The sequence below is a fragment of the Urocampus carinirostris genome, chromosome 5, assembly GCF_059441175.1.
Source record: "Urocampus carinirostris isolate Australia breed hairy pipefish chromosome 5, RoL_Ucar_1.0, whole genome shotgun sequence".
NCBI lineage: Eukaryota > Metazoa > Chordata > Actinopteri > Syngnathiformes > Syngnathidae > Urocampus > Urocampus carinirostris.
Window position 1 is genome coordinate 22,501,450 of NC_142353.1, and position 27,523 is coordinate 22,528,972.

At 37.2% G+C, this 27,523-nt stretch overlaps 1 protein-coding gene across 2 annotated transcripts; it reads right to left on the minus strand.

Moving 5' to 3' along the window:
- On the minus strand, positions 1–27,296 carry cep78 (centrosomal protein 78). 2 transcript variants are annotated; one of them, XM_088336176.1, is made up of 17 exons: positions 26,284–26,423; positions 26,057–26,205; positions 24,284–24,547; positions 24,037–24,212; positions 22,633–22,705; positions 22,412–22,515; positions 20,822–20,996; positions 20,614–20,727; positions 18,548–18,612; positions 18,380–18,470; positions 13,537–13,642; positions 13,229–13,292; positions 11,495–11,644; positions 11,349–11,426; positions 9,552–9,727; positions 3,167–3,326; positions 1–868 (listed from the first exon to the last, which is right to left on the minus strand). In XM_088336176.1, the coding sequence occupies exons 2-17, from the start codon at positions 26,088–26,090 to the stop codon at positions 344–346; spliced, it is 2,355 nt and encodes a 784-aa protein (XP_088192302.1). In that variant the 5' UTR covers positions 26,091–26,205; positions 26,284–26,423; the 3' UTR covers positions 1–343. The 2 variants fall into 2 exon arrangements, with proteins under 2 accessions (XP_088192302.1, XP_088192303.1); XM_088336177.1 differs by lacking the exons at positions 26,057–26,205; positions 26,284–26,423 and adding an exon at positions 27,147–27,296.
- Between the last annotated feature and the right edge of the window lie 227 nt (positions 27,297–27,523).

Sequence of the window (27,523 nt, forward strand, 5' to 3'; positions counted from 1 at the left end):
TAACTTTGCTCACACCTTGTTTTTATTTAGGACAAAAAAGAGCCTCGTCATTCGTAGCGAACTGCAGGAGGGAGATAACTGTGGTAAATTTTGTTGATATGGACACAAGCTCTGGCATTACTATGATTTTATAGATTTGATCAAATCATCTAACATCACACAGCGTAATAAAATGTGCTCAAGAATAAGCTATTTTCTTGAGAGCGGCTTTAGTGGTTTTGTTGAAATTTTTCTTAAAATATATGGTGTGACTCTCAGGAAAAAAAAAAAAATCAAAATGTTTTGCTTTAATGGTTCTGTTTCAAAAAAGTACCCGACCCCTGTTGCAGAGCCTGATGCATTACTAATATTCCCCTTCTGCGCAACCTCGCAGAGGCATCATTGGGTTTATCTCCTCCAGTATGTCAGAACTGGTCTTGGGATCTGACCGTTCCGACTCGGGGCGTTGAACCCCCGTCAGAGATCCTGCAGACTGCCCCTTTTCCGAGTTACTGACGATCTCCCTCATGATTTCGCCGGCGCTCCATTTGCTTTGGGAGTCGTAACTAGGAAATGAATTGCTGTAACTCAAGTCGGAACCGTTACTTCGATGGGAGGCGCCCAAGTTTCCACCCCGGCGATTCTGATGACTCCTGCGCTTTGATTTTTGGCAAGCGCTGCTACGCTCTGAACCAGAGTCATATTGGGTTTTGGATTGATCGATCCGATTTGACTCCAGTCTTTTTTTCACACTTAATTCTTCTGTTCCTGCTCCAACTGGCTGATGGGATATCGCATCGTGCCCTAATTGATGCACCGGATTTCTGTTTGAGGGTGGAGATTTGGCAGGATTGACGTCAGCTATGTCATCTAAATGAGCACGGGAGGCCTAAAAAGAAACAAGGCATGTATTAAAAATCACTTTAACCTTACGTCATCCAAAAGTTCTGTTTTATTGGTAATGCGTACTTGAGCCCACTTGATATTTTTAACCTTTCGCTACATTACAGGTTGAACGTGGAAAATCTTTGTCAAGAATCGACAACAATTGGGACGAAATTGTGGATTCTGGCCAAGTTTCTCGTCAGTCTGACTTGACAGACCACAATTGAACAAAATAAAATAATAAAGGTGGAACTGTTTAAATCTAGGCTTAAAACACACATCTATTTTATAGCTTAAGAATTACCTATATTTCATGTTGACAATATCTGTGCAGACTTTGTTATTGCAACATCCGTTGCAGCCTGGTCGTCCTGGAAGGGGGATTACCTCATGTGTGGTCCCTTCAAGGTTTCTTCATTTACCTCATGTTGAGTTTAAGTTTTTCCTTGCCCTCATGTAAGGTTTTAGATCAGGGGATGGTGTATTGATGGTCTGTAAATTGCAATAGTCTGTGGTCTGTGCAGGCCTTTGAGACTCATTATGATGAAGGGCTATGCAAATAAACATGACTTGACTGATTCCCTAAGTTTCGGTTTTTGAGTTTTTCCTTGCCCTCGTGTAGGTTTTAGATCAGGGGACACTGTCATAATAGTCTGCAGGTTGCAATAGTCTATGGTCTGTTCAGCCCTTGAGCCTCCTTGTGATAAAGTGCGTCACATATAAACATGACTTGTATGGAATCCCATTTATCATCATCATCAGTCATTTAGGACAACAGTCAAAAATCTTCACTGAACTTTTAGAGTTTTCTCTACAGAAAGGGGACAAATTATATTGCACATCACACTTTTCAATTTCATTTGTTAAAAATATATAAAATGGCCAATACATTTTGTTCTACATCACAATCGCGTCACACTTTTTGATTCTTGACAAACAATAAGTAGAATAGAAGATACCTTTATTGTCAATGTTACAACATGGGTTGAATATATTGTGACAACGAAATTGGACGTGGCACTCCAGTTCCACATTTTACAGTGATTATAAAGAAAACAAAGTAGATAAGGAACAAAGAAGATGTTTGTACTGTCCTTGTTGCAGGCTTTGTTTTCCTCCTGAGGGGGGTGTATGAGGGGGTGAGGGACAGTCAGAGATGGCCGGATCCAACCAGATGTTTGATATTACTGTACACACGGTCCAGTGTTTTTTCCCCTGGTTGCTCAGCCCACGTATTGAATGAATTTGGGAAGTACAGTCCTTAAGTATGCCTGGTTAAAGTCGCCGGCGATGATAAAAGCTCCGTCGGGGTGTGCAAGCTGCTGTGCATTGATAGCAGCGGGCAAGAGATTTAGCGCTATGCTAACGTTAGCATCCGGTGGAACGTTAGCATCAGATGGAACGTAAACAGCAACCACAATGACCACAGTTAGCTCTCTTGGTAGATAGAAGGGTCTACACGACACTGCTAGAAACTATATATCAAGTGAGCAGTGTGTGTCAATGATTCGGCCGTTATTGCAGCACATAGTACCCCACCCCTGTTTTTACCGGAGTCTCCGTCTCGGTCGTGCCGGTGAAGCTAGTTGGACTGCGGCGTCGGGGAAGCCAAGACTCCGTGATCACAAAAATACTGCAATTTCGGACGAAGCTGTTGGTGGTGATCCGCAGCTCAAATTCACTCATTTTGTGGACAATGGATCTGGCGTTGGTCAGATATATGCTCAGAAGCGCTGGTCTGTGTGGTCGCTTTCTTAGCCTAGGCCCGACCGGCAGCCTTTTACTTTTGCTCCGCCGTTGTCGGCAGGCAGATCACCCACGGAGATCCGGTGGTCTCTGTATATCCCTCGGGATGTTGTGGATGTTATTGTAGTTTTGAAAAGTGTTCCATCTTTATGTTGTTTTTGTGGTGATAAGTCTATTCTGTTTTTAATATTGAGCACCTGCAAATTATATTTCATAGGATACCAGTTCCTTATTTTGTGCACGTTTTTTTTTTTTTTAATATAACATCATTGTCACTATTGTGTCTGCTCTTTGAATTCCACACCTCATAGGGCTAATATGCTTTGTGTTTCCTTGAACATTTAATAAAAAAAGAGGGCCCATAGAACAGGAATGAAATTACTTATCTGAAGGTTTATTCCCTGTCGTTGCAAGTTCAAAATGGAATTGAGGTCTGCTCTCATTATTATGAGTGTCTACTAGAGTTTAAACTTATCCGGAATGTGTGGAAAGGTTAAAAAGTTCAAGGATGCCAAATACTTTCCAAAGGCACCGTGAATCTCTAACAAATGCTCACCGGAATAGAATTTTGCGTCAGACTACGGTGAGAATGACGTCCATCCAACGCTGTGGTGTCCAGATGGTTCACATTTCCCAGTGAGGAAGAAAACTGCGGTCTTCCCAAAGGTGAAAAATCCGCTGTGTTGATTCCTGCCATCGATGCTATCTGACCTAAGCTTAATACGAAAAGAAAATAAGTATGTGTATTAAGTATGTTATTAAAATTGCTATACAAATCATGATAATAGTATTTCACACAACACTAAATTAGAACTATTACTGTCAAACACAAACGTCGTCAAAGGTCATGGACTTTCATGTTCTTTTACTGTAATTTCCAAAATCGCGTTTCTGGTCACTATCATATGTAACACCTAAGAGTAGGTGGATAGATCCAAATGTCGTCTTTTATCAATACTGTATTGGATCGATACAGTTGTCCTTGGACCGATATTGTTTTCCAATTTTAGTTAGCACTATAAAACTGTTGTTTTTGGATTGGGAGATTATACACACATTATAATTTTTAAATATGATCCAGCTGAGTTTACGTTGTTTGCACTGCTGGCTTTAATAAATTATTATGGGATGGACGCTATTATACTTGTCCTGTGGATATTGTTGCACGGTTTTTGTATTTTTGTTACATTCATGCTTTTTGGTTTTCACTCTTTTGACTAGTGTTCTGAATCAGCCTTTTATTTTTTAGTGTTTCCATTTTTTCCATTTTATTGTTTAAACTTCTTGTACTTTCTGACTTTATTTTAAAAATATTGTGCAATGGGAGGTATTAATAAAATGACATGTTGACATTGGTATAGTTATATTTTGTTTACATTGCTGCTTTCTTTGCATTGTAGTTAATAAGTGAAAACATTTTAGTGCCCAATATTTTTGTGCCGCAAGAGGGTCAATTTTTCAATACTTTCAATACTGACAAGTATCGGATCGGTTATCAATTAATACTGTCCAGTATTTCCTTGGATTGGGTCCATACCAACATTCACAGTATCGCCCATCCTAAATGGTAAATGGTCTGCATTTATATAGCGCCTTTCAAGTCAATGATGACCTCCCAAAGCGCTTTACAATGTGCTTCACACTTACCCATTCACACACACACCAATAGCGGCCATGCAGCCATGCAAGACGCCGACCTGCTTAAATAAGAACTACAGGTAATTTCTTGTTTACACGTGCATTTGAATGCATAGGTTGCCACTATTCTATCTATTGCTGGCCTTTCTGAGCAAAAACATAACTACAGCTTTTATACCAAGCTACTACTTGGCACAACAATGGCATGTACATCCCACAAGTTTAGAAATAAAAGGATACAAGCTGAAAGGCACAGACATAAATAAAAATGAAGGTTATTTGTATTTGTTTGGCATGTATAGCTAAAAAGAAAATATAGTAAACAAAATCTTTAACTTCAACATTGCTCCAGCAATGCAACTTTAATACTTCTGATTTGAATATTTGTTACTAGCATTAAATAAGAAATAAAAATGTGTGCATGGTACACAACACTTGCGCAAAAACTGACGTTTTTTCATATCAGAGATTAAGCTTTGACGAGTGGTTCTAGAACACCACACGGAGTTTCAGTTTCGTGTTTAGTCAGGATGTTTTTTAAATTCTACAAATGATGAGTAAAATCAATGGCAGGGGTTTGCTTCTTTTTAATATCTTATACTGAATAAATTTCCTACAATTTTTAAATTTTTATCACATTTGTATCATTATTATGATCGTATAATCTTATTTTTACCCCATTGGAAGAATCTTTTTTGTTATGCTAGTAATATTTTTCTCATTTTATTTCATTTACCTATGAGCAAAAAAACCTCAAAATGAACAATATTATACAACTAGTAATATGGAGTGAAATTATTATTATCATTTTTTTAATTGTAACATTGAAAATAAATAGTAGTAGTTGTTGTACAGGTTTCTTGCAGAGTGCACAACTCTGTTAAAAAATCTAAATAAATTAGAAATGCAAAACCTAAAATGAATGGCAAACAGACAGTTTTTTTGTTGGGAGATATATAAATGCATTTACAAACTAAATATTCTAAAATATCACAAAATTGTATTTTTTTGTCCACTTTCCAGGTCTTGAAGAAAATACAAAGAACACAGTTTTGTTTAATGCAATCAAAATAAGTAGTATTATTAGTCTTGTGTTTATTATTATTATAATTATTACCATTTTAATCTAAGCCTGGGTGTTCCCTGAGGTTATCAAAATAAATTATAATGTGTGAAAACTACATACTGGGATTAAAAGCAGATTGTGGGATAAGGCTTGAATTTGAAAGAATACAAATAGAAAAATGTGAATGCACCTGAGCTTTTGCCATATGCTGTATACATTAAGCAACTACTTATTAAAAGAGTAGTTACATTTTTCATTTGTCATTGACATTCAGAGTTATAACTTAATATTCAATTATGTATTATGGCAATGCAACACATTCTATTGTGTTAAGCTTGCATCTGGTTTACTCTAAAAAAAAAAATGAAGTGTGCCCTGGCTGGGAAAAAAACCTATTACAAATAAAACGCATCATAATGAAAAAGAAAGCTTAATATTCAGCTTCACTTTCATTATGAGACTGACCAGTGATTCATAACCAAAGCAAACACTTAATTGGGGATCGCACTGAGAATGAGGAAGTGAATCATCAACATCCCTCCAAAATTAGAAGCACCAGTTTTATTTTGAGTACCCGATTACATGAAGTACCAATTGAGAACATGAACTGTGTTCTTAACTATTTTGAAGTCATTACTTCTAGGCAGAACCGGCCATAAATCACTGGTTTATTTTCAATTGTATTTGGTTAATTTCTGATTATCTTGTGACTATGCTTTATTGAAGCGGTAAAATATATTACAAATAACGAAACAGAAAGTGGAGCCGTTTGAAAATCAAACAGGAATGTGCTGGCAATCTGTGTTTTCCATCAAAAGATACAATGTACAATGGTATCTCTTTTTACGAGTTTAATTTGTTCCAGGATTGTGCTCGTAGCGTGAATTGCTCGGGTAACGAACACATTTTCCCAATACAAAAATAAATAAATAACAAACTAGTTGGTCCACTCCTGTCCTCACAGAATCATTCAAATAATTCTTAAATAGCTATTAAACACATCCTCCTGATTCTAATTTTGAAAAAAGAAATGTATAAAAATACAGTACAAAGATAAGGCTTAAATGCGCTAAAGGGGTGGGGCAGTTGCATGGAGTCACAGAGATCGCAAACCTGTCAATTTATCGGTTTCCCCGTATTTAATTTTTTTTGGTTATCTCAAACTGTGTAAGCTGTATAACAATTCATTCGTGTCCAAAAATAAGACCGATCACGTCTTGCCCATTTCGGCTCTAGTCCGGATCGTCCCAGTCACTGGTAGAAGTCGACAACATCGTTGTAGATTGCTAATGTTGCCATTGTATTCTACATGGTTTGTCAGGCTGAGAGTAAATAGGTGTTACGGTGCGTTTGTAAGGTTTAGTTTTGTTTGATAAGGAAGATTTGCAATCATTAATAAGGGGAGATTTAATAAGGTGGAGGTTGACAGGTATGAGATTGAAAGACTGTTAAGAACTTACTGTACACTTAAAATTAAAGTTACTCAGTGTTCTCGTTTGCCCGCGTCCCTGCGTCCTAGACGCATCATTTTTGCAGGGGACGCATAATCTCAAATCAACTTTTTTTTGACACCAAATTGTCATTATTACCAGATTATTTTTTTAAATTTTTTTTTTTAATAAAGATTTACCGCACTCCAAACTTTTTGTCAGGCAGATCCGCCATTGTTGTTTTGGTCTTGCGCCGATCTTGGCGAACGAGATCTCGTTGCTTCGAGATGACGTCATTGTTTTGGTGGTTGTCGAGTGAAAGAGAAGTATGCCTCCGTAAAAACAGTATGTATTAGGTGCAAATCAACAAAAAATTTGTCATTTCTTCAGTGTCGGTAATAAGTCGAAACATAATACAGAAAGTGGTAACAACGGCAATAATTTCGGCCCGAAAAAACAGCGGGGAAATTCTTCCGAAGACCGCGAAGGCAAGGAAACACGTGTTTTGAAGCGAACGATTCGACGAAAGATAAATAAAAGAATACTCCTAGCAAGAAAAGGACTTTTCTGCCAAAATGGACTCAATGATATTCCTGGTAACGCTATGAGGAGGATGATAATGGTGGCTACATGTTCTTTGATGCGTGCACCCAGCGTGACAAAAAAAATGGATTTCATAAATCATTTTGCAATATGAACTTTCAGGAAAGCACATTGGATCGCACAACAACAATGAAAACCACAAATTAGCTATGGAAATTCCGTTGCTGCAATTGGACCTTGAGAAGGCATTACAACTATGGCGGGACAGCAAACCACTAAGAATATATGACGTGAAAAATCTGAAGTGATTAAAACTGCATGAATATATATAGACTAATATTTCAGCAATATTATTTTGTATAATGTACAATATTTTTGTGAACTGAAAAATCTGTAGTGATAACTGCTTTGTATTACCAATTAAGTGTGATGATTAAAACAGAATGAATATATAGATTCATATATTTGTCGCCGATTTACAATGTCAACCTCGATAACACTACATTTTGGGGACCCATAGATCTCTGTTGGGACCCATAGATTTTTGAGCATGCGAGTCCCCGGGACCCATCATTTTTCAGAGGTAAAATGAACACTGGTTACTGTAATTTTAAATAAACGTACACCACCAAAAACTTTATAGCACAATTTTAAAAATATTTTTCCCTGTAGTAATTTGCATGCAAAAACTGGACCAGCTGATACAGACAGTGATCAGTCACAAGCGGTCTCAAACGCTCTCCGGTGGTAGCCTATGCGACTGCTCAAGAACTGGATTTTCTTTCACATGGGAAAACAAGATTTCTATGCAAATAAAACTTGTATATCCCTTTGAGACCTTTTAGTGTTGAAGGCTCTACAGATAAATGACTTGACCGAAATTCTCATGTTTAGACGTGCTCGTATCAAGAGGTAGCACTGTTTTGATTATTTTATGACTAAGCTTTGTTGATGCGGTACATTCCATTACAAATAACAGAACAGAAAGTGAAACTATTTGCAAACCAAAGATAACACGTATTTTTACCAATAATGAGGGTGAAATTGGAAAACAAAAACATTTCTCTATCAGCATTGATTAAAGGAATGTGCTGGCATTCAGTGTTTTCCATAGGGAAATCCAATATTTTGTACTGACAATCTAAAACACTTAAAAGGCACTCCCAAACATATTTTTTGAATTAGGCACAGAATATGCGGTGTTCCTCCCCACAATTATAAAAACACGTGGTAAAATATTACACATGCCGGGGGGATTAGAGACATTTCTTATAGTTTACCCATCTGGCTTCTATCGTGTATAGCGGTGACATCATTGAAGGAACACAACACTTTCAAAATGGCGGATCTCATTATCACATGTGAGCCGACCTCCGAAACAGACAGCAATTGTAGTGAACAACGATTGCATGTCGTTCTTTTCTGCTTGGTGGTCGGCTATTGTGGGTCTTGTTTGTGTTCTTTTCCACGGTTGGTATAATTTTGTCTGGCTAGCCTCCCGTTAGAATCGGTGGTGCTGATGGCTTTTGTGATTTGTTTGCTCCCAGTTGGCACCTCTTTGCTGCCCCCAGTGTCTTGTTTGGCTGGCGTTAGCGCCAGTTTGGCCATATCCCTTGGTTTATTCCCGGGAGGCTGTGCGTTTATCGCTTTAACTGCTGCCGTTTTTCATTGTTGGTTCCTGTTTAGCCTGGCTGCTTGCGGCATGTTTTCGGATCGGCTTGCCTGGTGTAAACGCCGGTTTTGCTGTGTTCCTTGGTTTGTTTATACATGGCCGGCTTTGCGTTTGTCGCCATATTCGTCGCTTTTAACCGTTGTTGGTTCCCGGTCAGCCTGGTTGCTCAAGACGTGTTTTTTGATCGGACATCCTTGCGTTTTCCGTCTAAGCTGCGTCCACCTTTCATTGATAGCCCCCTATAACGGCTATTCGTGTGTCGTTTTTTTTTTTTTTTACAGTTTGGCTGCTTGGACTTTGTTATTTCCTTCCTGCATCCATCTAGGCATTCTCCACAAAAACAAGCAAAACTTTGCTTAAAACACTACTAACCTAATCGACTAATTAACAAGTAAAACAATATGGTGAATGGCTTGCTAGGATGCTGGTGTTCCTCCAATGACATCGCAACTCAGACGACAAAGACAACACATGCCGTCGTCAAAATGCATTATCTCAGAAAATAATGGGTTTAAACACATTTTGCATGTTTAAAAATTTGAAATAACCTTTAAGAGTAGGAAGAGAAATGGCCTACATTGTTTTTACTCACCCAGCATCGTTGACGAGATCGAGGAAAGCGTGAAACTTGGCAAATGAGCGTTCAATACTTTCCAGCACATCTTCGTCTTCAATTGTGCTGGGATTGGGTGGCGTAGCACCGAAGGCCGTGAGCGCCTTGGACAGGCACACGTTATTGTCTCGAAGACGAGAATTCTCTAGTTCCAACTGTATGAAAACAAGAGAATGAAAGAAAAATTTCTCACGGAGTTGCTGTTTACATTAAATCACGTTCACTTCCCGCCATCTGTCATCATTCGAGTGCCTGATTTCTAAGCAAATAAAAGCAAACAACCATTTGTACTCAAATATACATGGGAAGGTTTGCAGAATTATTGTTTTTTTGAAATGTTAAATGAAGATGAATTAACAGAGATAAACTCACACATGCATGGGTGAAAAGCCAGACACATCAGATTCCAAACTTGATGTCCATTAGGCTAATCCATTATCATTTTATAAATGCCATAAAATTACATTGGATTTCAAACGATGTGTCGTTAGTGAACGTGATGACTATGAGCTGGCTTTTTGACATGAATGACAGGAGCCGGCTCAAGGCAGAGGTGAACAGTCAATATACATTTCATCAAGGTTTCTATCATGTTGTTTTCATTAACTTTGAAGAGTATGTAAAAAGTTAAAACTGTTTTTTTTTTTATATTTTTAGTACGTGCTAGATGTTTTAATTTAGATTTCATGTATTTTTCAAGGACCCCTTGTTTCTCTTTTAGCTTTATGTACGTGCCAAATTATTACGTTTCTTTCTTTGTATCAAATGGTTTGTTTTTGAAGTAAATATTCTGTAACCAACATTTTGTTGCGTAGTGTGTGTATCAGGGATTGTGGATCACTTGACTTTAAAAGAGCTGTACGGAATCTGGACTTTTGTTACTCTCTGCCATCATTTCCTGGCTTAAAGTATGATTGCAGCCTTAGTCAGCTCATTCATGATGTGCGTGCAAGTATGAGCATTTCTCAAATGCCCTTGAATAAATTCTTGATTTTTTTTTTTTAAATCTTTTCTGGGCTTGGGTTGCAGTTTGGACTACTAATAGCTGGCCTTTTCTTACTTTCACCATTTTTATGCTGCACTGAGAAACATTGAAAAAGAAAAACCTGGGGGGGCGAGCATGTCAACACTCTCCAGCATTTCCCCCAATCTCTATTCCTCAAACCTAATGTGTTCCGCCGCAAGCAGCTCTGATAAAAGTAAGATCAAATATGAATAGTGGAAAATAAAGAAAAAGGCTTCTTCAAACTCAGTTGGGCGTTATTAACATACTGATTAGAGAAAATATTAACCCATCAATTTTTTAAGGATACCTCATATGGCACACAACTGGTATAAAAAAAGTTTCTTGGTAGAAAAAAAAGTTATGTTTGAATTAGATAAACGTTCAGTGAAGTGTGAAAAAAATGCAATCCATTATAATTCAGTAGTATAATGGGTTTTTTAAATTAATTAACTTTGTACATAATGTTACATTATTATTGACAAAGCAACCATAAAATCTGAAGAGGCGTATAGGAGCTGAAAGAGCAGACTCTTGGGGAGCTCAGCGGAACAAGTGAGCTCTCTAAAACGAGCCAGAATTCCCATCACTCTTGATCAGAATAACACTTGAGGGAGGGCAAAGGTGTTGCAATTTTAGGTAATTTTCTGTTGATCACATAATGGGGAAAAAAACAAAACGATGATTGCTGAATACTGGTGGGGGCACGCCCACTCTGTCAATCCCTAAACTACGCCCTTGCTTGAATGAAAACTTAATTGTATCTTGAGTACCTCTCTGAGTGAAGATTCAGCTTTGAGCCTTGCCCTTCGCTCCTCCTTTAATCTCAAACGACATTCCTGTAACGCCATCTAGAGGACAATCATGACACAGCGTTAAAACAATGTAGCTGTTTTAATTGTGGCTAGATATGGCAAACCTGCATATGATCTATCCGCCGTGTGATAGTGTCATTTTGTTGGCTTTCATTGTATGGCTTTTGACACCCGGGCCCCAACGGCTCTTCTTTACCCTCATGCTCCTCTTCATCCGAATCAGACGCAAACGTCACCCTCACAGTCGTCCCGGCCTTTAAGTGGGGTCAAAGAATTTGTGAACGACAATGCAGCGGATGAAAATGAGTCCTCAACTATAATAAAACTTAGTGATGTCAAGAGTTAAAGCTTTAACAGCTTTAATTCAAAAGTTAATCAGTAGAAGCAGCTGTATAGAGCAAAGATGGTTTAAAGAAATGGTTTCTAACGTGGTGTCCGCGGGCACTAGGTAGACCCTTAAAGGTATTCCCAAATTCTAAAACATTTACAATGTGGGAAAATAGTACATGGTATTTACATAAAAATCTAAATGTATCTTTTTGGTACATTCCAATGATTTTTTGGGGATAACTTTTCTCTTCTTTGAATTCCTGAGCTGTGACATCGTGTAAGGATCACTGTTACCCTCATTAACCAGAAACCATATTGGTATACGTGTTAATCAGATGAAAAGGTTACCAGTGTTTTAAGCCAAGTCTTGGGATCAAGAGGTCGCAGGTTCGATTCCCGGCTCCTCTGTGTTATATGTCGAAGTGTCCTTGGGCAAGACACAGAATCCCTAATGCCCCCAAATAAGCAGGTAGGCGCCTTGCATGGCTGATTCCCTATTGATGTGAGTGTGTGTGTGAATGGGTAAGCGTGAAGCACATTGTAAAGCGCTTTGGGAGGTCTTCATTGACTTGAAAAGCTATATATAAATGCAGACCATTTACCATTTGGTAGTTTTTCTGGAGAATACTTGCAGTAATGGTACAACAAAGGGCGAGCAGGCAAAAATGGCCACACAACACACAATGATCAGCCAACGAGCACCAACCAGGAGCAAACTAAACAGAAAGCCCGCGGCAGCCCCGACACTGATGGGGAGCTAGCCGGACGTCAGCGACCTTGTGACGGAGGTCCGCGCCCAACTACCGCCGTTAACACGCCGTGCCAAACGACCGAGCTATTGCCGCCACTGGGACAGGTTTGGGCATCAGCTGGCCAACCCCTTCCAATCATTCCCTGGTAAGGCTTGAACCCAGTATAACTTTAAATCACTCAACCACAACAGAATAAACCGACACCTTCCCATCCCAAAAATAGTCCGACGCCAACAACGGATTAGAGACAGACTGTGCATAAAGCTCCAACGTAATGCTACATATTTGAAATGCGTAAAGCTGGATTTTCATTTATCAGTCAGATAATGTTGGAAAATAATATTACTACACAATGTTCCATACTTTAGTTTTTTTACTTAGTATACAGTTATTAGATCTATCACGCAGATAAGACAGGGAAAACAAAAGACATTGAAGAGTTAAATTTAAGACTTGTAGACAAAATTTCAAAGCCTAAATTTCAAGTTATCAAATTTAAAACTTTTTTTAAAACCTTGGGGGAGCCATGTGTTTAACACTTGATTTTGGTTGCACTACACCATACAGTGACATCTTGTGGTCAAATAATACACAATGTCCCTTTTACTTGAGAGTTAATATTTTAAACCAATTTTTAACTCAGGCTGTGTAACTCAAGAATTAAAACAGTTTAAAGGCTTTGACTAAAGTGTTAATACAACTTGAAAGCTTTAACTAAAGAGTTTTAAAGCTTTAGCAGCATAAAAAAATCCATACCTGACTTTGAAACTGCTGTGTTGCCTGGATATCATAGTCCTTTGTATCTGCTGGTGGAAAACCTCTACAGAAAAAAGGTAACCAATGAGTATGTAACTGCAGATACTGGTGTGTGGGTCATCCAGAACACTGGATGAACAGACTAAAAGATCCTGTCCAATCAGATGAAAAAGGGTCATTTTGCTCTGATAATGACAATGAATAGTTGCAACTACTCAAATCCTCAAAACAGCTAGTTCATTGTCAATCTGTGCAAAATGATGTCTATTTGTCTTTAATTTGCAAATACGCTCAAAAATGTCCATTACCTCTGGTGGCCAGCACGTGCTATGGAATGACGAGGACCTTGACTGCTGCGCGAAGGGGACTGTGCAACTGAGGTTTCATCTCCAGGAGAAGTCATTTTTTGAAGAGCTGTAGAACAAAACGGCAACATCAGCAAAAAAGCATTTCATAAGTCATCATTGTAGACATGCTGTGTAGTCGCAAAAAATATCTTGCAAATACGTCACTATTCAAAATCTTAAAGAAAATGCTGACTCCAATTTAGTCAAGTGTTATAACTTAAAGGGTATATTTAATATCAACCAGAATAACAATTCAGATATTAAGCAATAACTGAGCTCCTTAACAAATAAAAGCAATACTGGTATACATCATCTAAAAAGGTAGCAACGCTTTAGCAGATATGTACAGTCATACCTCTACTTACGAATTTAATACGTTCCGGGAGTAATAATAATAATAATAATAATTTCCTTTGTATTGTCATTCTTTGTAACAATGTACACAGAACGAAATGTCGATACATCTGACCCGTTGTAGCGAGTCGATGCAGCCGCAGCCAGAGGGCGCCGCCATTATACCAATTAGGTATGTCTCGGTCGAGGCGCGAACCAGCGACCTCCCAGTCTCAAAGCGGGCACACTACCATCTAGGCTACTGATTTGTAACCTGAAGCATTTGCAAGTTGAGGCGCCTTTTCTATGCAGGGATCAGAATGGAGATTTTCATTTTCAGCTGAAATAGCCAGCGTCCAGGAATAAACCAGGGCGGAGCCACCCCCACCCCCCCAAAACCTGGGTTTTAGGCAATTTACTTGTCCAAAACCATGCTTATATTTATCATTTAAGTAACATTTTTAGAAGATTAAAATAATTTGCCCACATAACTGATTTTTTTGTAAATACTGCAAGATAAGTTCAAATGCAGTTCAGTCCCTGCAGCTTGTGCGACAATGCGGCCAATTTTTCTAACGGCCGCCAGGGTGCGCCAGAGCAATAAAGGAAAGAGTGAGACAGTCGGATTTTGAATTTGTTTGCTACGCAAGAGAAAAAGTGAAAAAGTCGGAATGCCTTTGGGGTTCAAAAACAGCGGAAATCCGCGGATCCGCGGAAAATTCTGATCCCTGTCTATGTAAGTTTACTAATCCGTTCGAAGAAATGCAAAAGTATGATATTTTTGTACATGTAAAAAAATCAAAGAAAAGAAATAACAAAAATATTTTCTTACTTTTTAATTGGCCTCTTTGTTTACTGGTCCTCAGCAATGTTTTTTGCATCCTGTAATTTCTGTAATTTATTTTCCTTTAATCCACAAAAGTAACAACTTCTCCATTTCATCGTTCACAGGCGATCTTATCTTTGAAATGACCGAGAGGCATTTGGAAAAAGCCGTACATTTTAGCACTTCCTCCTGTTTAATAATCTTGCCGATCGTAGATGTATTACGGCCATGAATTTTGGCGACATCACATTTTGGCTTTATTATTGTATTGTTCTCAGCTCAGGGATGCTGCTGGAAATGTGAATTTCCCTTAGGGGATGAATAAAGTATCTATCTATCTATCTATCTATCTATCTCTATCTAAATATGCATCCCTTTTCATTCCGTTCAATTATTTCCTGCTTTGTTGCAATGTTCACAAAAACTATTTTCCGTTTCTTTTCTCCTTGCTGATCACTTTCCCGAATGTCGTTCTTGGGGTCCATCGTTAATGTTTCGTATCATCAGCATATAGTAGAGTACTGTTTACAGGGATCAGAATGGAGATTTTCATTTTCAGCTGAAATAGCCAGGGTCTAGGGGCCGCAGGCCCCGGCCAGGTCCAGGGCGGAGCCCGGTGGGGGGCTCAGGGGGGCAAAGCCCCCCTGAAGCCAACAGCATTTATCTTATTTGCTATGTGAAAATTGCACTAGAATGAATTAAATCCAACAAAACAGAAACCATGTATTATATATATATATATATATATATATATATAAATTAAAAAAATAATAATATATTGACATTAAAAGCATTTGTAATATTGAACATGATCATGATGATACAAAATAATTTATTTTAATCATGTTTATAACAAATATAAAATTTAAATCTGTTCTAAATATTGTATAAACACAAAAGATAAAATCATTTAATAAATAAATAGATTTATAAATACCTCAGATTAGGATTTTCTGTCACACAGGGGAACCAGTGGTTGACTGCTGCTAGTATTTGAAGTGGAAGGATTTGGAACGGCCAATAATGTTGAAGCGGTGGTGTTACTGTTAGTTTCACTGCCGATTTTAAATGCGGATCCGAGTGCATAATTTGATCGCCGGCAAGCTATTTTTGCTTTGTGCTTGTTCATTTTAGCATGATCGATCAGTGCCACACAACCTCGCGTACCATAATTGATCAGATCGACACAGTATAATAATAATAATAATAATTTCCTTGTATTGTCATTCTGTGTAACAATGTACACAGAACGAAATGTCGATTGCACCTGACCCGTTGTAGCGAGCCGATGCAGCCGCAGCCAACAGAGGGCGCCGCCGACCACTTTTTAAGTCTTAGGAATGACTCGGCCGGGGCGCGAACCCGAACCTCCCAGTCAGACACTTTGCTTTCCCTGGAACATCACACTTTGCGATGAACTGGCTCAAAGTTTCTGTAACTTCCTCGATCTTTGCGCCGATTTTAAAGTTTACTGTGACAGTCTTCTCCAGCCATGACCACTTAAATTTATTCTTGATTCCTTTATCAATCTCGGAGACAAAAGCCTCGTCTTATTTTCTTAGTATTTTCATATTTACTTTTTCAAACACTCATTTCACCGTTTGAAAAGACCGGAAGGAGCGCCATGTTTGAGAAAGTCAATGCTCTGAACAAAAGCTCCGCTGATTGGTTATCAGCGAACCTATCGACCAATGGTAGGAGTCGATCTATTTGTTAGCTAAACCTTGTGTGTTATAGATCTAATGCGCTGCGCTTCTTTTTGCCGATTTTTCTCGCGATCTCTAACTGCTAACATGGGGTGATGAAACAGTCACGTATCATACCTCACCCCCCCAAAAATATTTTCTCATCGAATTTAGACGATTTACGGGAATGACCTTTGGGGTTCAAAAACAGCGGAAATCCGCGGATCCGCGGAAAATTCTGATCCCTGTGTTTACAAAATGGTAGTGGGACCATAAGTGGACACAAAGAGGAAGTGGGCACAAAGAATAAGCGGTAGACACAAGAGCATGCCAGCGCTCACGCATAAGAATCGTGTTGCCAGGTACAGTACTGCTGAGCGCCGAAAAGCAGCGCGCAGGTACTGGTCTGTTTATTCGTATCCTGAAAAATATTTCGTACTGTGAGGTATTTTTTTTACGCTCAGTTTGCTCGTAACCTGAGAAATTCATATGTAGAGACGTTCATAAGTAGAGGTATGACTGTACTATAATATTTAAAAATTGCAAAAGGCGGTATTATACTTTATATTTTATGGAAGTGAATATGTTTTGTTTGAAACATATTGCAATGATTTGTTTTGCCAGACAATTTAGAGAAGTCCAGGAGAGTATTGCACAAAACCAAGATAAGAGATTAAATTAGGTTATGTCTGTTCTTTTGTTTGGAGTTAGCATCAGGTCGGTTCCATGAAAGCAGTTTAAATTTAACTCTGCTCTGTTACAATGATGACTTATTATCTATATTTAGCTCACTCCAGTCCAGGTCAACAACCAAGCTAAGATTATCCCCAGAGATACATCTGGTAATTTACAGTCAATTGTATTAAAAATGAATAGGTTTTCAGTGTCGCAAAATGGTCGCAAATGACGCAAAAACTTGCAAAATGGCATTAATGAAGTCTTTGACAAGGACAATATAGGACATAGAGGTCCAACTCCCATTAATCTGTTATCTCATCAAAGAAAGATACGTTTTTTTTATGACGTATCAATGAAATAAAACAAAAAAAAATCATTACATAAATTAAAATTAAGATTAGAACTGTCTTGTCATTGATAACGCGGTGAACATTAAATAAAACACATAGAATGGGAAAAAAAACCCACATAAAAAAGAATATTAGGATAAATAGGGAAAATATTTTCTTTGTTGCATTAGCCAGTCAAAATTTGTACCTCATACACTTCATTATATAAAACAAATAGCATGCACTTCTATTAAGGCGGTGAGCAAGTGCCAGCCGTTCTCCCTTTCCTTAATAGAAATACTCGTTCAGCTTTTTTTTCTAAGAATTTATTTCACATCTTAATACAATTCCATCAGGAGCTGTTGTTCAGCTGCCGTAAAAAACTATGGGTGACATATTCCAATCCCCGATTCTGAGATCAATTCTAGGAGTCTATTTGACGATGCCGTGAAGGCCCATTTATACCAAATATAAACAGCTGGCTTGACATAGCCAAACTTTTTAATTCTGGCTCAGGAAACGCGCAACCTTGGCCATGATTACTTTAGTCCATTTTTGTGCAATACTACCTAGGTGCCACATGATCCCATTTGTAAAGACATAATAATAATAATAATAATAATTTCCTTGTATTGTCATTCTGTGTAACAATGTACACAGAACGAAATGTCGATTGCATCTGACCCGATGCAGCCGCAGCCAAGAGAGGGCGCCGCCGACCACTTTTTAGCGAATAACATAGAATAGAATAGAATATACCTTTATTGTCATTGTTACAAAATGGGTTAACATATTGTGACAACGAAACTGGGCATGACACTCCAGTTTTACACATTCACAGTGAGGTATGAGCCAAGAAGATAAAGGAACAGAGAAGATAAGGTTATAAAACAAGGGGGATAAGGCTATAGTTATAATTTTCATGGTAACTTCATAAAAATGGTTAGGTGTACCTGTTTTCTCTGTGGATGCCCAGGTAAGCAATTGCCGCTTGGAAGCTGAAGCCTTTTGTTGCACTTTTTTGGTGGGCGTAATCCAGCAGTACTGCAGAGAAAACAAATATATGCTATTAATTTAATTTCTGACGAGTAAAAATTACAGAACCAGTGTAAAACTCTCACCTCTGATGATTGTGTTTCTGTTCTCATTAACACTTTCTCTATTATAGTCTTAATAATGGCATTGTCTAAAACAGAGAGGAAAAAATAATATGGAAAAAAAAAACCTGAAACATGACATTGCAATTATAGCCGTTAAATTGCATCATTTTCATTCACAAGGATAGTTTTGTTAAGTTTCTTCACAGCAGCATTATGTGTTGAATACATTATTGTATTTTTCTTTTAGACAAAAACGTTGTGGTAAGGGTGGGCTGATCGATCCCAATATCGTTATAAATAATACAAAGCAAGTACCTGGATCTGATCGATACTTCGCCCATCTGCCAAATTCCTCAAACGGCCACTACTATGCACACTTAGAGCAGCGACCTCCCATATTATTTGAGTCTTCCTAAGTAAGTAAAATCAGGCACACTTTTAACTTCAAACATCTCATCTGCACAATAAAAACTTTCTTCCCATTTTAACTAGCACAATAACAATGTTGTTGCCAGGTTATAAGATTGTGCATACATTATAATCGTTAATTTTGATCTGATTGTGTTTACTCTATTTGCACATCTGAATTTATTTTCAAACTATTGCGCAAAGGAAGGTATTTTAGTTGTCTTCTTGACATTGTTATACAGTATTTGTATTTTTGTTACATAACTGCTTTATTCGTTTTGACATTCTTGACTTTTGTTCTGAATCAGTTGTTTAATATCTGTTATTTTTATACTGTTAGAAAAAGTTCACTTTTGGCATTTTTGACTATTTTCAAAATACAGACACTCCCTACTTACGAACATTCGAGTTACGAACAACGGTATGAATCGAACATTTTTTTGGGGATGTCGAAAAATATCCGGACGTTGCTGTAAGTTAGATTTTGTAATGTGTGCACCTTTATCCGAGTAGAGGATAGTGCTGTAGTGCTTCTTTCTGCCACGTGGCGCTGTGAGAGCTCACCCAGCATCAACCCCGAAGAAGAAATCCGGCTTTTTCTTCCTGGTTTGTGAGTATATACACTGCACTGTATCTCTAGCGTGCTAAGAACTTTGACAATTTTATTGCTTAATATCTCGTGCTGCCATTCAATATGGTTGGTGTAAAGTGTAAAGAAGAGGCGAGCCGTATCTTTTGAAATGAAAAGTGGAATAAAAGCTTGATAAAGTTGAGAAAATGGTTGTTTCGCTTTTTTTTCGTGCACTTTTTAACTTTTCCAAAAGTTAGTTAAGCTCAACTTTATCTTTATTGTCATGGTTATTTGTGACACCCTTAATCACAAGGAGTTTCAAAGGGCTGCACAAACCACAGAATGTCAACGCCTAATGTGTAGCTTTGTTTTTCAGTTCTATGCTTTATCATTCAGCCTGTTTTTTAACATAATGAAGTATATTATTTTAATCAACGTTTATTTTTCAGTTTCAAAACAATACAGGCTACTTATACAAGCCTTAAACATACTTATATAAACCTTTAACATAAATTCCATAAGAAATATCGCACTGGAGCAACTTACGGACAAATTCAACTTACGAACAATCGTCCGGAACCTATTTCGTTCATAAGTAAGGCAGTGTCTGTATCGCACAGTACAAGGTTTTAGAGTTGTCATGTTAGCTTAAAATAGGGGGATGGTGTAATTGTAACCTGTGCAGTTCTTTGAGACATTGTGTTTAAGGACTATACAAATAATGTGACTTGACATGTTGACATAGTTACATTTGTATTTGTTACATTGCTGCTTTTTGACTTTTGTCCCTAAACATGGGTTGTAGAAGTATTTTTTATACTGATAAAGTTTGCATTATAGTTATTTAATAACAAAATAAAATATTGATATTGTCTAAACTCTTGTTGCTCTATCAAAACTATAATGAACTCACTCAAGGGGTGAAAGTTCAATTAATCAATTTTAATGCCATTTCCAAACAAAGTATAGGTACCGGATATATATTGGCCAATACTACCATGTGTTTACTTTGTAGCGGATCCATACCAAAATTCCCAGTATTGCCCACCCGTCGTTGTGGTTCATTAGTGATGAAAACAAAATGAATTAACTTTGAACAGATTCCTACCAACTAAAGGGTTATTACGGACATCCAGAATGCAGAGTGTTGAATTTGTCTTCAAAACTTCCAGCAGATGACAAGCGCCCCGATTGGAAAGGCCACATTTCTGCAGGTCCACAGCTGCTTGGACCACCAGGAATGTATAAAGAAAAAAATATTTTGAGGAACCATTCGGGTTTGTGTCTTTGTCATCAGCATGTTTCCACCTTCTAACCTTTAAGCCAGAGGTCTTCAGCCAGCTCGCGTGCAAGTTGAGCCGCACCCACATCCCCGATTAATGTGTTGCAGTTCAGCGTGAGGCGGCGCAGACCACCCATGCCGTCAAATTTGGGCTGTTGATATCGCAGAGATTGCATCCATGCGGAGCCATGCCTCTGCATTGCCTGATGCTGAAACACATCCGAAGGGAAGGTGAAAGGAATATTGATTTCATTGGAAAATGGGGAAATATTTTCACAGGAATGTCAAAATATCAATCGAATAGTAATAGCCGATTTTATTCGTGTATAATTCGGACTCGTGTTTGACGAGTTTGACTACAAATCTGTATAAAATATTGTTTCACTTGTTCTCAGCTCAAACAAAGCATTGTTAATGACTAACATTGTTGAACGTGTGCGGCCATGATTAAAATTATTAATTGACAATGTGAACTATTAACACAAGAATGAACTATAATTTACAATATTTTTATTTGATGTCTTTCAAAGTCCAAATTACCATCAGACACAGCAAAGTGTTGTATGATTCGCGATGCTTACTGTGTTTTTATTTTTCAGAACGACTTTCTGATTTCTCCATTCGCTAACATTTGTCTCTGGTGCCGTGGATAAAAATAGTGATAATGAGAAAATCTATTCATCTATATCATTATTGGTCTTATCTAATGGATAGGATTCAGCACTCTAACCGTCGCAACCCGGGTTCGCTTCCAATTGCATCAAATATTTTACGATTGTTTTCAACAATTTTTTCGAATGATTAATCATTCCACAAACATGGTAATATACTACCGTAATAGCTCAAGTATATCACGCACCCAAACTTCTTCTATAGGTAAAAAATGTGTGTTACAAACACATACATACGGAAAGTATGTTGCAAAAAAAAAAACACATTTTCTACTTTTATCTGAAAATGTGGCTCATTTAAAGTGCATTTTTTCTTATTTTAAGATATTTTAACAGTATACTCAAATGAGATAAGCACCCTTAAAATTGACAAAATGAGCTCATCTAGCACATAGTGAACAATTTTGCCCAATATAAAGGTAGTGTGGTATTATTTGACCACCAAATGTCGCTGTATGATGTAGTGCAACCGAAAACGAGTCCTAAAAAGCAGAAGGAAGAATACAAACTACGGGACTCAAACTGACCAAAATGCAGCATTTTACTTCTCTTTTTTTTTACCCAGCCTTTGAGATTTTGGGGTACCTGTATGTCAGCTCCTTTTAGGTAAGGCTCATGTTATGCCAAATTGATGTGTTTGATTAGTTGATGTATTTTTGCTAAATATTTAATTCCATATTGTTTTTTTAATGATTAAGTTTTTTTTTTTACTACTAGGAGGCGCTAAAGAATACACATTGAGAAACTTTTATTTGTTTATAGTTTCACCGAAATTATTATAGAAAAATGACCAAAAAGAATCTACAGTCAGCTAAAGGACAGTTTTAGGTGTATTTTTTTACCATAGACTTCTATTTTTCTTTTAAAGATGTTAAAATAGTAACAATTTTGGAAAAGGGAACAGTAGATGCAAAAGACAAGCCAAGACCATAATGACCCAAATCAAATGATACCTGGATGATTTTGGCGAGATGCTCAGCTCCTTTCCACGTGATGTTGCAACCCGTGAAATCGACATCTTTGATTCTCATTGCATACTTCACACTTTGGCAAATGACTGAGAAACAGAAACAAAAAAAGGCTTGCTAAAACGGCACATGTAGACAAATATCAGATTGGATAACCACAAAAAATGTGCTACCAATTTATGGATCACAAATAATTTACCACTCACCCTCTAAGCCTTCATCCCCGAGGGGGCAATTTGCCAAGGATAGAGACTCCAAGGAATTACTTTTTGTAACTCCCTGAAAATTGAAAGTTACATACATTCAGCAAAAAACATGTTTTTACCGGAGAATACAGCAGACAAGTTTGATGCATTAGGAGACTACTCTCACAAGTTTAATTTCAAATGATTCCTGTCATCAATAAGAAAAATTAGTTTAACGCAACAGAGAATCATTTTACAATTTTAGATTCTTTGTCTATGACAATACAATTCAGTCTTTTTGAAAGAAAAAAATTAAGAAAAATATCCAACCGAGACCGTTTTTTTCTTTTAGGTGGTTTCAAAAGAGGAAAAATACAAAATTTCAACATATTCACACACATTTTTAGCCTAGGAAGGCTACATAAAGGCACGGCAACAGGTTATTGGCAGTCGGTCTGGTATTCTATTTACGTCTACTCTTAAATTTGTCAACAAACACACACAATGATTGCAGTCCTTGTTACTGTTTATTTGTAAGGTAAAAAATGTGTGTTAAAAAGTATTAATTTTTAATATTTGTTGAAAAGTTTTGCAGAAACCCATTTAGAGAAAGCATGTATAAAGGCATTGCTCTAAAACGGGGGTGGGAAAACCACAGCCCACATGTAGGCCCCTCAGACTTTTTAATCCAGCCCGCCAAACAAAAATAGGAAAAATATAAAATATATATAACGCATATAAAACGGCAAAAAGGTACTACTATTAAAAATAAATATTTAATGTGTGTGTGTGTGTGGTTTTGTTCTTGGAGTCCCTTCATGTATCTTTTCCCCATAAAAAAATACCTTTGTTTTTATGAAGTTCCAATGTGTAATGTGTTTAAGGCAAACATTCAAATAGCGGACTATTCTTTATCATATAATTTGATCAAAATTTTTATCAAATTGTATTTGAAAAATATCCGAGTTAGCCGTATTGCATTTTCAATTGGTATGATGACATTTTGAGCATAAAAGCATGCACATAATAAAATATTTTGCATCAATTCTGAGTGTTTTAATACCAATTTCATGAAATTAATATTTTAATAAACAAATATAAAAGAATATGTAGATTGCATAGCTCTGCATGTGTCTTTATAATTGCAAATGAGAAAAAGTGGATAAGTCTACATTTTGTTTTTCTTATGCCAAGGTGTCCAATTGGCAACTGAATCGCAAGATACAAAAAAAAAAAATAGTCTTTTCTCCTTGCCCAGCGCCTTTACGATTTTTTTCTACCCAATAGTACTCAAAACGTTTCACGACTCCTGCTCTGGAAGTTCCATTTATTTACCCACCTGTGGCATTCTGCATTGATTTTTAGCATGAAGACACCTTGTGTAGTATTATAAATTTCAGCATACATTTTCTGTCTCCTGCTTACCTTTGTTAAGCAGACAAGGTCTCTTTCCCTCAGAGGAAGTCCATTCAACTTTAAAGTTTTGAGGTTGGGTGAAAGTGACAGACACTCCTTCAAAGCTTTACACAGCCTGAATGTTATATCTTTAGAGCGAATAGATGGGATTTTCTTTCTGAACACTGGCTTGTAGTACTTTCTATCTGTGCCAAAAACAAGGAAGTGCAAAGTTGGACTCTGTAGAGCTCAATGTTATGTCCCCTTTAAAACCTACCTGGATCTCCGCACCCATAGTTTGTCTGGAATGTGCTAGTGATTATTATTTGGTGAAGATGTCTATTGATGGAGATGGAGTCTAGGATGGGCTGCCAATCAGCTAGCTTGACTCTGTCCCCATTAAAGTCCAGAATGCCATTGTCGAGATGGATTTTGACAGCAATCAGAGGGATGGTTTGCTGTTGCGAGCAGGCGTACGTATAGTATTGCAAGAAGTCATGGGCACCTCGCCTCTTGATCTGAACACTCTCCTGGACCATTGCTGAAATTGGAAGAAGAAACTGATGAAACGACAGTATTTTTCCTAATATAAGTTGCTATGTTACTGCACGATGTTGGGAATAACCCGCTACAAAGGAACTCAATTACTTTTCTCTGTAACGAGTACCGTAATGCGTTATTAATAACATTTTGTAACCTAAATATCTTTGCAACATCGTTTGTTAGTCTACCTATCATGAATTACAATTTTTTCCGTAAGAGAAACAACAACAACGACAACAAAAACATTGGGGCATCCGTGAGCACAGAATTTATGGTAAATAAGTGCTAAATTTTTGGTTATTAGTAAAATTATTTTCGCAGTACACAATGCCTGGAGGGGAAAAAAAAACATTTTAGACATCACCCAGGAATAGAGAAGGAAATCTTTTTGAAGACAAAAGACCAAATAAATATAGAGTGTCTCGGCTGTCTTAGTTTGCGAGCTTTCAAGACAGCACAAGCCAAAAAATTTGAAAAGGGATCACTGCTTCCACAGGTTGGTGTATGTGATACCCTCATCTATGATTGGGAAAACTTTATTTATATTGTTGTACTTATATACCTACAATGTAGGTGCCGCATTTTGTTTGTAAGGCCTATTATCGCTCAATAAGGGGAATTGTTGAAAACCCAAGAGAATTTACAGTATTGCTGCAGTGTGTTGTCATAGGGGTGGGAACCTTTGTGAGGTATCTGTTCGCCGGTGTGCTTTTCGGCGCGAGTCACCTGCGTCCAAGCAATATCAGTCGATGGATTCAAAAAAAGTGGTTAACACGGCCTCATTCCAAAACGCAATCTCTTAATTTTACAAAAACCTGTGGTTGAGTCCTAGGCTACTTTAAATCAATATTGTTTTGTGGTACCCGGGGTAATCTGGGAACCGTAACATTTACATGTTTTTATTTTATAATGTGGCTTTTTGACGCAGTTTTAGGGGGTTTGCTTTAATGAGAGTATATAAGATATATAAGAATAAGGTATACAAGAATTTGGAACTGTAACTACTTTTTTTAGGTAACACCCCAAACACTGTAACCATACCATGTTAGGCATGATGACAAAGTCTGAAAATGTTTCATGAAGAAAACAAATATTCTATGTGAAGTTTCTCTGGAACAGAAGCTGCATTGTGGGCAAAATATATGTCTCCAAATGTGCCTCCCGAAAAGTACATTTGTTTCACGAACAAATAATATTTAAATCAAATTTGCTGGATTCTGGGGTGAACTTGTTTCCAAAACTACGCAAAAAGAAGTATAGCTCAGGCTGGAATCCAGAAGTTAGACAGTTTTCTTTTCAATATAGCAAATTAATCATGAAAAATGAAGGAAAACGGTAGGAAATCTTGATTGCTTACTTTGCTTTTTTGGTATCACCATCCTGTTAAACAGTAAACTAAATGCTTTTTGTGTTGTTATGGCAAAAATGGGGTGTTTGGACTGTGGTACTTAGTCCTTTCCTTTTTTTGCAGCAGCAGCAGGAAAATTTAAGATGGGTTACTACTTACACTTTCTTTTGCATGCATCTTTCCCATGCTTCATAGGGTTGTATTATTCCATGTTCTGCAAACGTCCATATACCATTAACTCAGTACATCTGAAACTGAGGTCGACTGACTTCATCAATCCACGAATTGTAATTTAGAGCAGGAGGCACCTACAAATTGTGAATAGCAACACGTACTTGTCGCTATTACTATATACAAATTGCCAACTATACCAATAAAACAAATACCAGTTCGGTTTCCTTTAAGGCCAAATATTTATAGTGTGATTAGCTATATTCCACATTCCTGCTTACATATTTTCAAGCTTTTCCAAACTATTTTCTCGCGTGTATTCGAATACGTAGTGCTTCATTCTCGGCTCTTGCTTTGAAAATAATCCGTTACTTACTCACGTTTATTGTGCCGGAGCAGAATTGGAAATCTTTAATTGTCGTGTTTTAAATTCTTTGAGAAATAGAACATTTTCCATTCTTTTACAAAGAACCTCGTCGACGTCGCTATGTCTGTGTCAGAGTGACAATGAATACGAGTCTTGTAAAACACTTGTAATTTGATTAGAACGTTAATTGACACATCCCGTAGTATTTATTTGGAATTGATAATTGTTTTTTTTTTATTTGAACAATTTTTTTGACACTTTTAACAGCAATTAACCATATTCACAATTTCGTTATATCTAACAATATGACGTTTGAACATTTTTGGGGATATTTTTAACAGCAATTAAACACATTCACAATTTCATTATATCATATGCCAACAATATGAGTTTTTATCGACACTTTTAACAGCAATTAAACACATTCACAATTTCATTATATCATATGCCAACAATATGAGTTTTTATCGACACTTTTAACAGCAATTAAATACATTCACAATTACATTATATCATATTAAAAGGTTTCTTGGGGGGGAAATGTCTCTCAACAAAACAAAAACTAGACTGGACGCTGGCGTCCTTGCGACTGTTTGGTTAGCAACAAGCTGTTAACACTAAACGTCATGATTGCACATCACATTATTAGACAAATATCATTGTGTAAGATACAGTAGTTTGATATCCGAAAGCAGTATTGACATATTGTACCTGCAGGTTGAAAAATAATTTCGGCTGATTAGATCTGATTTGCCTTCAATTTTCCACTTCGGTAGTGCATTTCAAATGCAGACACACGCTTCATTCTTCATTGTGAGCTTGTTATGTTAGTCCTCGTGATGGTAAAATACTAGAGCGCCCCCTATTGTGTGTAAAACACAACGACGGGGAAGAAAAGGCACGTTACACTGGAAAATGTGTTCCTCGATCAAGCATTTATTTAGTAAATAAAGTAAAATTATAATAAAAGGATATTTGTTTTCATTCTTCATATTCAGTCTGGCTGTGAGTAAATAAATGCTGTATTTGTAAGGTTGATTTTCGCTTAATGTGATAAGGGGAATTTTAATCATTATTCTTGTAGTATA

Excerpts from the sequence above, each read along its gene's own strand:
- cep78 (XM_088336176.1), bottom strand. The coding sequence starts at position 26,090 with ATGAAGCATGGGAAAGATGCATGCAAAAGAAAGT. Across the intron at positions 24,213-24,283 it reads CTATGGGTGCGGAGATCCAG|ATAGAAAGTACTACAAGCCA; the intron begins GTAGGTTTTAAA and ends TTTTTGGCACAG. Across the intron at positions 20,997-22,411 it reads ATCTCGCCAAAATCATCCAG|CATCAGGCAATGCAGAGGCA; the intron begins GTATCATTTGAT and ends GATGTGTTTCAG.